This window comes from Sitophilus oryzae, unplaced genomic scaffold (assembly GCF_002938485.1).
Source record: "Sitophilus oryzae breed Bouriz unplaced genomic scaffold, Soryzae_2.0 scaffold_499_pilon_pilon, whole genome shotgun sequence".
NCBI lineage: Eukaryota > Metazoa > Arthropoda > Insecta > Coleoptera > Curculionidae > Sitophilus > Sitophilus oryzae.
In genome coordinates, this window is record NW_022147083.1 from 3,219,840 (window position 1) to 3,232,807 (window position 12,968).

General features: G+C 34.0%; 1 protein-coding gene across 9 annotated transcripts in view; it reads right to left on the minus strand.

The window, feature by feature from the left end:
- LOC115886861 (poly(rC)-binding protein 3) overlaps positions 1–12,968 on the minus strand; it is a 713,764-nt gene that overhangs the window by 20,085 nt on the left and 680,711 nt on the right. For 6 of the 9 annotated variants that reach the window (XM_030906173.1, XM_030906168.1, XM_030906167.1 and 3 more), the window contains 2 exons: positions 1,311–1,404; positions 974–1,265 (listed from right to left, as the gene is read on the minus strand). In XM_030906173.1, the coding sequence (XP_030762033.1) occupies positions 974–1,265; positions 1,311–1,404 (386 nt within the window). The remainder of the gene's footprint in view (positions 1–973; positions 1,266–1,310; positions 1,405–12,968) is intronic. The other 3 variants (XM_030906174.1, XM_030906172.1, XM_030906170.1) reach the window with 1 other exon arrangement.

The window sequence follows — 12,968 nt, forward strand, 5'->3', positions numbered from 1 at the left end:
AAGTGAAAGCAACGAATTTAAATGGGTAAACTTTGTAATATATCTTATTAACAATACAATGGCAAAAAGTTTTATAAAAATTCGTTCATAGTAAATTAATTCCGAGGTTTGTATCCCATAAGGGCTTAAAGCACTCCACTACACCATTATACTATTAAAAGTATTGATTCGCTAGACTTAAAAAAACTGACGTATTTTTTGTTTGTGAGAGGACAACAATGAAGTCAGTAAACCTTGTGGTTCAAGCAACACAACTAAAAGTGGCAGGAAGCATAGGTTGTCCACAAGGAACCCCATTGGAAAAGATTGTAAATTTAAAGAAAACAAGAATAACATTTTTAGCAACCTAAGTATGAAAATTTCCATAATATGACAACCATATAATTCTGGTTTGGATAATCTGGAGGACAACCCCACGCTTGAATTGTAAAATTTCAAAATTAAAGACGATGTCCCACTAAGATATTTTACTTTATAATTCATCATTGTCTACCAATTAAAAAAAAATATATAAATAGATTAAATTGTATGACCACAAAACATATTTAGCAGACTCAAAAGAGGTAAGGATCTTTGAGACCTGGACAGATTTAAGTGTGGGAAAAAGCGACTAACAAAAGATATGTTGATGTACATGATATAATGAATAGCAGAGGACAAGGATCAGACGATGTGTTATTTAAAGAATTGGTGAGGGAAAATGATAATTTATGAGAATTAAGTATTGGATTAAGGGTTAATAGGTTATTAATGTGTTTCCTTATCTTTAAACGTTACTTTTTTATAAGACGACATTTAAAACACTCATGACACATTTCCCTTTTTCATATTATAAAACACATCATTTGATTCGAATATGTAGACTGTTATTTTAGAGTATCTGATTGGGATATTCTTTAAATATCAATTACGCATGCGTAGATAAATACATTTACGATACTAAATATTATCGTTATATATGAAAAAATCTTACCTCATATTAATCAGATACTGCGCTAACGCGACAGCGTCTGGATTTCCGGAAATAGTGATGGTTCTGTCGGAAGAGCCGCTTTCACGATCATCGCAGTTCGAAATGCGTATCATGGCACCGGAAATTTGTCTGATTTCTGCAATTTTCGTACCTCCTTTTCCAATAATGCATCCAATTAGTTCATTTGGCACAGTCATTTCGTGAGTTTGTTGATTGGAATTTTGTTGATTACGAGTATTTGAAGTTCGCAATTGGGAGCCAGCTAATGCAGCTAGAGCTGAAAAACCATGTTCTAGAGATATATGGTTAAAATGTAAAAGTAATATATTAAAATTACCTGCAGGATTAAGTCCTCCTGTATTGGCTGGTGCCAAGCCCCCCAAACCTAACGCAGCCAAACCAGCTAAAGGATTCTTAGTCAAGGCGGCAACCTGTAACAACGAATAAATAAATCCCAATATTAATAAATATGACAATAAAAATAAAAATATATTCTTTAATACTTAAAATATAAATATATAGTAACGGTATCTACATTAATATCTGGAAATTTGTCGGCCAGTTTACAATTAGAATTTAATAAAACTAATACCGTATGATCGAGAAAAAACGGCGTCAGCGATGGCTATAGAATGAAGATCGCTGTCATTTTATATGTAAATTTATATGGGAAATGTCATTGATGTTCATTTCCCAGCCAACTGGACGCCGTTTTTTTTCGATCATACGGTATTTCAACCTGTGGTATAAATAAATAAGTAATAACTGGTAACGGAATGTAACTCTAATATTCCGTAAGGTCAAATTGTTCATGTTTTACCTAGCAGGAAATCAACCTTTAAAAATATTGAAAGAAAAACAATTAGTGGGATTACATTTTAATAGGTGCCTGGTGGCGTAGAGGTACAGGCTCGCGTCTACCAATCTCAAGGTAGTGGTTCGAATCCCACACCCGGCATTTCATCAGCCGACTATTTTTATTAAAATAAAAATAGTTGGTCGGCTCAGCCTTAAACGAGTACTTGGGATTCACAATTCTGAGGTAATAATAGGCGGTTGAAGCGTAGTGCTAGCCACATTACCTTCCTTGTATACCGAACGGCTCTAGTATGGCAAGCTGTACCTTGCTACTCCCAAGGCGTTAAACGCTATATACGGGAGTTATTATTTATATATTATATTTTAATAAAGAAAATATTTTTTCCATTTAGTTAATGTAGACCAACAAAAATACTGACTTTCAGATAGTGTTAACTGTTTCTCCAAAGCAGACCTGATAATAAGCATAAGAATATTATAAAAAATCGTCTCCATAATGTAGTAAATTTTCCGTTTCCCATTTTCTCCCTAATGTAGTTTCCATCCCATTTTCTCCCTAATGTAGTAAATATTCAAAATAGCGGCCATAACAAAACAAGAACTCAGCTATTGTGCGAAATCTAGAAAGCTTAGAAAATTTATGAAGACGGCATTTAATTGGTTGAAATCAAAAATATAAAACTACCAACTTAAGTTACAATAGATAAGAGTTCTGAAGATATTGTCATAAAATAAAAGTAATATTTTCATTTCTTTTATATTGACATAAATCGGAAACTAACTAGGATACCGGAGTTTTCTTCACAGACGTTTGCCCTAACTTATAGCATAAGTTTTGTCTTAATCAACCGAAATTGTACCTCTTATATTATATACAGGGTGTCAAAAAATAGTGTATCTAACTTTGGTGGATGATTCTACAAATAAAAATAAAAAACGTATCCCCTAAAATTGCCCTACATATGCCCTAAAATATCAACATATGCCCTAAAATACTTCCCAAAGAAGTTACAGCTCTCAAAAGTATAAACAAAAATAATATATTTGTTTATTTCTAAGAACACTGGTATACCGTTTTCCTGAAATTTGGTACTCATACACACATTTTAATGCCAAAGCGAATGGCGATTGTGAAAAATTCCGTAACAGCCCTGAAAGGGTACTTTCCTAATGGAAAGTACCCTTTCAGGGCTGTTACGGAATTTTTCACAAAAAAAAATGTAAAAAATATAAACCTAATGGGTAGAGAGTACTACTGGTGATACTTATTCTATCCTAAGTACCACAAGTAGTACTCTTTACCCTAATGGAAAGTACCGTATTAAATGAATGTACCGGTTCACGGCTGTTACGGAATTTTACACTTACATCACCATTCGCTTTGGCATTAAAATGTGTGTAAGGGTAACAAATTTCAAGAAAAACGGTTTACTAATGTTCTTAAAAATAAACAAAATATATTATTTTTATTTAACCTTTCGAGGGCTGTAATTTCTTCAGGAAACATTTTAGGGCATATGTGCAAAAGAACTTTTTGTTTTATTTTTACCTGTAGAATCACCCACCGAAGTTAGATACATTATTTTCTGACACCCTGTATACTATATTGAAAGCTGGTTGATTATAAAATTATGCGTTTTATAAAGTTATAAAGATTGAACTGCAAGTGATTTTAACGTTTCTTATAAATTTCGTAACCTTCAAACTTCGATATATATTCATAATTAAATATCAGTTAATCGTATGGTGGCCCACTGGTTTAAAATACATGCAGTATGTGAGATTTCAAAAAAATGTACTTTTAGCGATTTCGATTTACATGCTCTTAGATATATCTACGTAAATAGTTATAGAATATAATATAGTTGATCAGAGGTAAAGTGAATATAGAACAACGGAAAAAAGATCAGGTTACATTAAATAATAGGAGTTAGTAATGTAACAAATATAGTATTAAATTCAACAAAAATGCCGGTTTTAAATTGTTAAACGACTATTTAAATATAATAGATGTTATAATTAACAAACCAGGGCTTGTTTTTCTAAAGTTTACTGGAATATTTTTTGTTTTATATAATAAATTTAAAATAATATATTTATGTAAAGACTGTTAAACGTTTATGTAGAGAATATGTTTTTGTTTCATAATGTAAAACATTTTTTATTAGATAATTTATTTGATTATTTATAACAAAATCCAATACCAAATATATTAAAGTGAACGTGTATTTCTAATATATTTACAATTATACCGTGCTGGCAACTGTTACCTTTGGGTCGGTATTTAAATGTGTAGAAGTTAATCGCACAGGGATCTTATTAAGTCGGAGTGAGAGAAATGCGACGGTGTGCTGTTGCGTTGTTGCCGGTACGTCTTTCTCTATTAAGTAAAGTAAATTCACGATCGCAAACCGCTTGTTTTTAAGACTTTTTTTGCGAAAAGGTAACTAGAAAAAATCAGTAGATATGTTTCTGAGCATCTGAAATGGAATTATAAGGATATCGTTAGGGTGTCCATTTTTTTTATAACGAGAAAACGTCAGTAATCGCGATCATTTAAAAACTCAACTTTTTTACACATAACATGCAATAACTTAAGAACCACTTTAGATATTGAAGCTTTTTTATTTTGAGGATCGGATCATTTACTATATGTTTACATAAGAAAAAATCGATAGGTTGTTTTTTTCATTCTAAAATTTAAACAACCCATCCATTTACTTTTAGTGCATAGCAGTTTTCAGCAATCGTGTAACTTTTATTTAAAAAGATTTTTGCATACTGTCTGCAAAGAAAGTTTTTAAAAAACTACAATCAATTATTTCTAATAGATTTCGAGATATCGATTTTTGAATTCAGAGTTCTAATAGAGCGACCACTGTCGAACACCAACTTAATTCCACTTATGTTTACCAAAAATGCAAGTGTTTCTAACTTGCACTTAAAAATTTACTTTAATTTGACTCGTTAATAAATAAACAAATAAAGTAACACGAGACATAATTAAATCGTGAAGCTAAACGCATGATGTACACCTTTCCCTAGAACTTTAAGTACTGACATTGTACTGATTGGGTCAAACGGTCGACTGCGACAAATCAGCTATATCCCTTCCACGTCTCTTAACAATGTGCACAGTTTCTCGGTTTATTTCATACGTTTGGCAAGGTGTTTACTGTTCCCTCTTTGTTCAGTACATTATAAAACGTATTGTACTCTTCTTACATACGAAAATCTCGACCCAAGACTAACCTTTGCCAGCCCTTAGTATGTATAAATGCTCTAATGTTACAAAAATAAAAGTGTTTGCAATAACAATTATAAGAAATTCGTATCTATTTAATTTACATAATCTACATAATATTAAGTACAATGTTATTTTTGGGATGCTTGTTATTTTGCATATTTTACAAATGCAAATAGAATATCCGAAAATATTCGGGAAGGTAATAATAAAATTGTTCAAGACACATTTTTGGAAATTTTAAATATCTATCTTTTATTTTCTTATATTTTTGGATTGGCTTTATCACATTTAAAATAAGAGTAAGAATTAAAAAAAAACTGCAATTTCAATTATTTCCTCGGTTATTTCAAACTGTAATAATTCTTTCCTTTTAAAAGTGAAACTTCTTTAAGCGCGATGGGAGTAAAAATTGGGTAAAAAATTGTGAAAGTAGAAAAGGTCGTGACACACGAGACGCGAGAGGAAAAGTGATAACGATCGGAGGTTACGACGCAGCGTCGTAACTCGGGCTCTATACAGGGTGACAATTTGAAAACGAACAGTATTTAATATTACCTCTACCGATGATAGTATGAGAATTTGGCGAAATACGTCAATTTACATATCAAGGGGAGACAAATTTTGAGGCATTTGTTGTCGTAATTTTAAATGGCAACCCCTATTTCTTTTACCATTTTTGTGTTCCTTATAAAATTCTCAAAAAAATAATGCAGTTTATGTAGAATTCTATAAGAAACACCAAAACGGGTAAAAGAAATAGGGGTTGCCATTTAAAATTACGACAACAAATGCCTTAAAAATTGTCCCCCTTGATATGTAAATTGACATGTTTCGCCAAATTTTCATACTTCATCATCGGTAGAGGCAATATTAAATACTGTTCGTTTTCAAATTGTTACCCTGTATGAGCTAGGGGGCTGAAACTCGGAACGTAGTTTTTCATGATATTTTGGCGACGTTTCGTGCACTATAAACCGTCCGATTTAAATGAAATCGTCCGATTTAAATGAAATCGTCCGATTTAAATGAAATCGTCCGATTTAAATGAAATCGTCCGATTTAAATGAAATCGTCCGATTTAAATGAAATTTGATTTGTCGATAGATTGCCAACTTGACCGTGTCACTGTAACAGTTAGTTATAACGTAAGAAACGTCAAAAGTTGATTTGGTTGATCTTCCGATCGCGACCAAATTTGGTGGGTAGGCTATGTGAGCGACGGTGCACATGGTCCCACCCTGTAAAGTTGGATACGACGGCAACGTTTCGTTTACATCTTCATCAGGATGGGACTAACAATTTGATTTTGAAAAAAAATGTGGGTTAATTTCGGCATAATTGGGGACGGGCTATAAGATGACGCCCTCGACGTTTCGAACCGTTTTTTGTATTGTATTTTACTAAGAGTGAGTCCCAGGTGGGACCCTCCACTGAGGCCGCGAGGGCCTATTGTGGCTCAGTTTCTACAAGCTCTTTAATAGAAAAAGAGCATTAAAGTTCGCCCTCAAGACCCAGCCTTTTAACATAGGCCGTTATGTCCGAGGGTGACATGTCTTCTAGGTCTGATAGGTCTAGCGTGGGTTTGCCAAACACCTCAAACCTGGTCCTGCTCCTAGCGGGGTAGGTACACATAACATGCTTCATTGTTTCGTCATCTTCCATACAGAGTCGGCATTCGGCGTCTTCCACCAGTCCCATCCTGTGTAGGTGTGATTTCAGCCGGCAGTGGCCCGTGTATACTGCAGTAAGCGTACGCGCTCCGTTCCTACCAGCCTTTAGGAGTTCATCTGTTCTACGTTTGGATGGCCCTGCTAGGATTGTCTTGGCATGTTCCATTCTGGGACTGTCATACCAGTCCCGAAACGTCACACCCCTAACCCATTCACAGAGCCTGTCTCTTGCGAGATTTTTTGGTACGCTAAGTGTCGGTTCTGGGCCCACGAATGGCGAGCCTGCACCAGTTTTGGCGAGGGAATCAGCACGTTCATTTCCCTCTAGGCCGACATGTCCCGGTATCCATATTAGCGACACTTTGTTTCCATCTCCTAATATATTGAGTAGTTTCCTACAATGAAGAATCGTCCTGGACGTACTTTTCGTTGCCTCAAGTGCTTTCAACGCGGCTTGACTATCCGAAAATATGCTTATTGTTTTCCCGGTGTATTGCTGTTCTACCAGCAGTTGCACACAGGTTTCAATCGCATATAGCTCAGCTTGGAAAATAGTGGTGTGTTTTCGAAGACTGTGGTAGATCTCAGTCTTTGGACTGCTGCAGTAAATTCCTGCGCCAGATCCTTTATCGTTTTTGGATCCGTCCGTGTACCAACACATTTCCGCAAGTAATAAGCCGTTTCTCGGCTTTTATCCCATTCGTCCTTATTCGGAAACAGGACGTTGTAGGTGCGCGTCAAGAGTTGGATTGGTGGTGTGAGATCCGAGACCATTCCCAGAATCTCATCCGAATGTAGTTCGAACCGTTGCCTCTAAATGGCCGAAATCATCAGGATTTTTCTGAATTATGGGTCGATTGGAACGACAGACGGACGGAAGCAAGAAGTTTCACTTCAAATAAACTCACGTAGTGCACACGCAATTACAAATCGAATATAATACTATAGTTTCGTCTACTCCCTAAGAAAATTCAATGTTATCTTCGCAAAGTACATCGAAATCGCTTTTAAATTGTAATCAAAAGCTGTACAAAATTGAAATGCATGATACATATATACGGTTTTTAGGCATAAGCAATTAATACCTAAACTTGTCACCAAAACATATATTTAATATATTATACAAGATATAAAAGCAAGCTTGAAAAACTGGAATACTACGTGCAATAACTGTAATATATAAAAAATAACTGAAATAAACTCAACTGATGAGCTAATGAGTCTGTCAAATGTTATTCTTCAAGAGAAAACATTTTCTTTCATCTAGAAAATTAGAAATAATTGCAGTAACAAGTCAAACCAAATATTTCATTAAAAATAGGATTACTCAAATAAAATTTACTTAAAAATAAATATACTTTAGTTGGTAAAAGGTTTCAGTATAATCTTTTTCAGAACATTCAACGCCATTTCACGCATTCAAGATCTTCATCGTTTATAGTCCAAGTTTAATGTTGTTGAGTATCATTCGTATGCATGTATATTACTTATTCCATGCATATTCCCATACATTGGGAATATAATATTGCAATATTTTGAAAAAAAAAAAATATCGGTGACTGAAAAAATAAGAAGATACGCAACCTTATGGGCGATTTTGTGGCACAAAACCTGCCTGAGATGTAATTGGCGATACCGTTGCCGCTACTCAAGCTGACGGAGATTTAGTTTACCTATCCACCGCTGCGCGCTCAGTTGTTTACAGCGCGATAAAGAATACCCTACTATAGTTCTGCTTTCTGTCGACAGAGTGGATGGTTGCCGGAGACAGTCTTGCCAAAATAATACGGATTTTCTATCGTTAAACAATTTAATATAATATTATATGATTAAACAAAGAACGCTGAGAAAAAAAATGAAGATCGCTCTTATTCCATTTGTCAAATATTATGGTAAATGTTAATAGTCGTCATTTCTAAGCCAACTAAAAACTAACCGACTGTTTTTCGATCATACGAAATATTCAGTACCTATAAAAGAATTTTTATTTTTGTTGTTTTTTTCTATGTTTAACACGAATACATTTTCAATACATAAACGCACATAAAAAAAAGATATTTTCGTCAAACGTATTACAGATTTTACACATTTTAATATGGCAACACTGTCGCTTTCAGTTCCACACCGTCTTTGATATGCCTTCGCTAGCCGAATTAGAGAAAATGAGTGTTTTATGCGTTGGCCGCAGAACGAGTAGAAGCTCCATCGTACATCACTTGAGACTTCAGAGGAAATCAAATCAGCTTTGTCACGAATTTGCCCATTAGGTTGCGTATCTTCCCAATTCTTTCAATCAACGATATTATATTTTGTGCAAAAACCAGATATACATAAAACCACTTGTTTCAATTCAGGAAGTTGTTTTTAAGTGTCATTCAAGAAATTGTTTTCAAGTGTCATCTCGCTATCTTATGAGTTTTATATTAATTTATATTTTTATATAAATATATCTTATTTTATATATAAAACACTTGTTTGTATTCTATAAACCACTTATGTCCAAAAAAGTTAATAGCTAAATAAAATAAAAAAATAATATACAGGGTATCCCATTTAAAAAAACACAAGCTTGAGTTATATTTCAAGAATGACAGCACTCAGCGAAATACTAGATATGCCACTGAATTCTATGTGAAAAACTCGATGGAACTCTGTTTTCAACTTCTCGATAAGTTATAAGATAACCGAGATATCATAAAAAATAATAAGGGCAGTCGAAAATAGTGATGGGTTGTTATTTAACTATCTGTTATTTTATAACAATTATTTAGAAATAACATAACGCAACCGTTACTGCTTTTAAAAAATAACAGATATAAAATAACGACACGCAGAGATCGAGTGTTCGTGAAACGAAGTCGGCGCTTTGCACCGCCACGAAATTCGATGCTGCTCGAAGCAATTCCAAAAAACAACTAGTATGGATGGAAAACCTATTATTTCGACAACCATCGATACAGGCGGCGAGATACAACGGACAACGGAGTGGGGTATGCGCTACGGCGCGGCGCGTCGTGTTGGGCTGACAACAGCTTAAAAATAATAGGATATAAAAGAAGCAGCTTTTTTGAAACAGTTGCGGGCATAACGCCTGGCTGTCGAGATAACAGGAGTGGGAAAGGAGCGCTGCTGCATCGGTCGATTGTCGATGGAGGCTCGCAACGGGTTGGAGAATAACGCATCAGTTGTTTTAGCTATGTTGTTTTTTTACCTGTTACGAGCATAACAGAACGGCGTTCGAGATAATCGGAGGTTTGAAACAGGTTGGAGAATAACGCATCAGTTGTTTTAGATACATATTGTTTTTCAACCTGTTACGAGCATAACGGGCGGAGGTCGAGATATTATGGCGCTGTATGTTTCAATACTTTGTTATTAAGTTTCAATATTTAAGTATTTATTTATTCTGAAAAATTTTCAGAATAATATTTTAAGATTTTTTAAAAATGTATACAGGGTGTTTTGAAAAATCTGGTCATTGATTAATCACGATCCTGCTTAAAGCCCTTGACGTAAAAAGCTGATTTTTGGAAAACGGATTGACTTTAGGGTGTAGAGGTGCGATAAGAAGGGATTTTTCGAAACTCAAATTCTAAGGGGGTGAAACCACCCTCAAATATTAGAATATTTTTTATTTAAAAACTGGTGAGTTTTTCGAAAAAACTCTTAAACACGTATATTTTATTTTGTTGTTTTACATATTTTGAGATTTTTACAAAATATATACAGGGTGTTTCATAAAATATGACCACTGAGTAATCACTATTCTGCTTAAACTGCTTGACGTTTAAAGCTGATTTTTGGTAAACGGATTGACTGTGGGGTGTAGAGGTGCGATAAGGAGGGGTTTCTCGAATCTCAAATTCCAAGAGGGTGAAAACGCCCCTCAAATATTACAATATTTATTATTTAAAAAACGGTTAGTCTTTCGGGAAAACGATTGGACACGCATAATTTATTTTGTTTTTTTACATATTTTGAAATTTTTTAAAAAATAATACAGGGTGTTCCAAAAAGTTGAGTAATTGATTAACCACGATTCTGCTTAAACTGCTCGACGTTTAAAGCATATTTTTGGCAAATGTGAGAAAATTTTATCCAGTTTGTATGTTAATGGAAATTCTTGCTTTGCTTTATCATCACCATTACAAATTAATAATTCGATGCGAACGAAGTCGCGGGTACAACTTAACAAGTATAGCTAGAGACGTGAGAAATATAAAATAAGAGACGCCCCCCGATGCGCAGTGGACATCCCACAAATTTGCTTCAATCAGATTTTTCGTAGCGTAACTGCATCTCTCTTCCGCCGAATGCGTTCTCTCTCTATCGTGTGCGCGACCGGTGCTATCCCCAAGTCTCTTCCTATATTTGTCAAACTGTACATGCTAGTTTAAGTGTAAAATTAATTCGAACTCTAGTGTGTAGTTGGTTTACTTATGAAGAATATACTACACATTTTCTTATATTGCTATTTTTTGACCGCAAATGGTAAAATCATAACGAAGAGCTTCTCGCCCGTCGAGTGAGATGCACCCTGTACACTGCTACGCAATTCAGAATCTACGCGGATCGAGGGGTAGGGCGTAGGTAGATCGGAATTTATAGATATAGACGAGTGGCGGCATTTTGGCTTTTTTATATCGCAATTTGTAAACAGCGCTTATTTGTAAACAACCCCCGTTTTTAGAGAGGTATTTTAGATAACAATCGATATTTAGAAATGTTATGACACCCTGGAAATACTACACCGAGCACGTCATTGTTGCAACTGCGTTAATACGCCTGGCGGTGACCGCCTCATATTCTTTCAGATATTTAGCAATAAAATAAAGAAACCTGTTATTTTTAAGCTGTTATTTTAAGCTGTTTTTTATAAATAACTATAACAGTTTCAACTGTTATCTAAAAATAACAGTTTTGCCCATCACTAGTCGAAAATGCAGCAATTTGAAATTCGCCCTGTATTTGAGGAACTAAGAGAGCTAGGACAAATCTGTGTTTAGCATCTTTATTTTTATAAAAAAAAGTAGCTCACTGATGTAAGATCCGCATCTTTGTATCTTTACTCATAAACGAAAAATCCACGAAAATGGAACAAAAAAACACATACGAAATTGGGAGACCCTGTACATTAAAATTTATCCTTATTATAAGTATGCCGTATAATTTAAAAAATGCATTTTCTTAGTACATTATTTAATAACTTTAATGTTATCTATTCAATTACTCCTCAACCGATATAAAAAAACTGCTTCTGTATTTACCAATACAAAAACCTGCCACAAACAGACCTACTGTGTGTAACAAAAGGACTAAGAAGTGACTGTCGACTATATAAAATCAATAGAAAAAAAATTAATTAGCTGTTTTGTTTTAAAACACCAAATTTATATAGGGTGAGTCTTAAATAAGTGCAAATATTTTTAAGACTGCCGGATCTCGATGATGAAATCAATATATTTTCTCTGTACCGTTTTTCAAATAAATCCAAAATAACCTTATTTTATTTTGAATAAAAAAAATGATTTTTTGCTAAAATTTTGAGAACCACATCTTTTCTAGATTTTATTTCTTGTAAATTTAATCTACTATCTATATCAACAAATTATGTTTTTTTTAACTAAAAACTAAGAAAAAATCCAAATTTCCATTTTTTTTGCGAAAAAACCTTCATAATCGTGTTTCTGGGGTCGAAATATACTACCCTTAAAATATTTGTACTTAAGAGTCACCCAGTATAATGTTCAAACAATTTATACAACGTTCGCAGAATTTAAGGCTTATAATGGACAAATACAGATACCCGTTGCTATTGAGGATACCTACAAAATTACTGTAAATCTATCTACCTCCTTTTCCATAGTTTCAAAATGCACTATATAAAAATTTACGTTGGCTAAATTCTAATAACTATTGACTACTTTAAAGGACAAACAAATCATGCCGGCACATAAAGGTAAGTGAATAATGGAACATATTGGCCTCTCGGCAATCTTACTTTGCTTAGAGCTGATATTCCTTAAAATCCAACGGTCCCACACAAACATTAACACAATTATATTGTTAAAACAATCCCTCTAACAGCAACTCATACTGGTATATTGCGTTTTAAAGAAAGTTTAGCCCCAAAAGACAATCTGTATGTTATAGTTAGCTTCTCAGTTATAGAATGGCTTAATTTCCGCCAAAACGAAATATTTACGACATTTGAATAACCTAATTATCTAAAAAAAATAGGTAAATTATAAATTTAAAA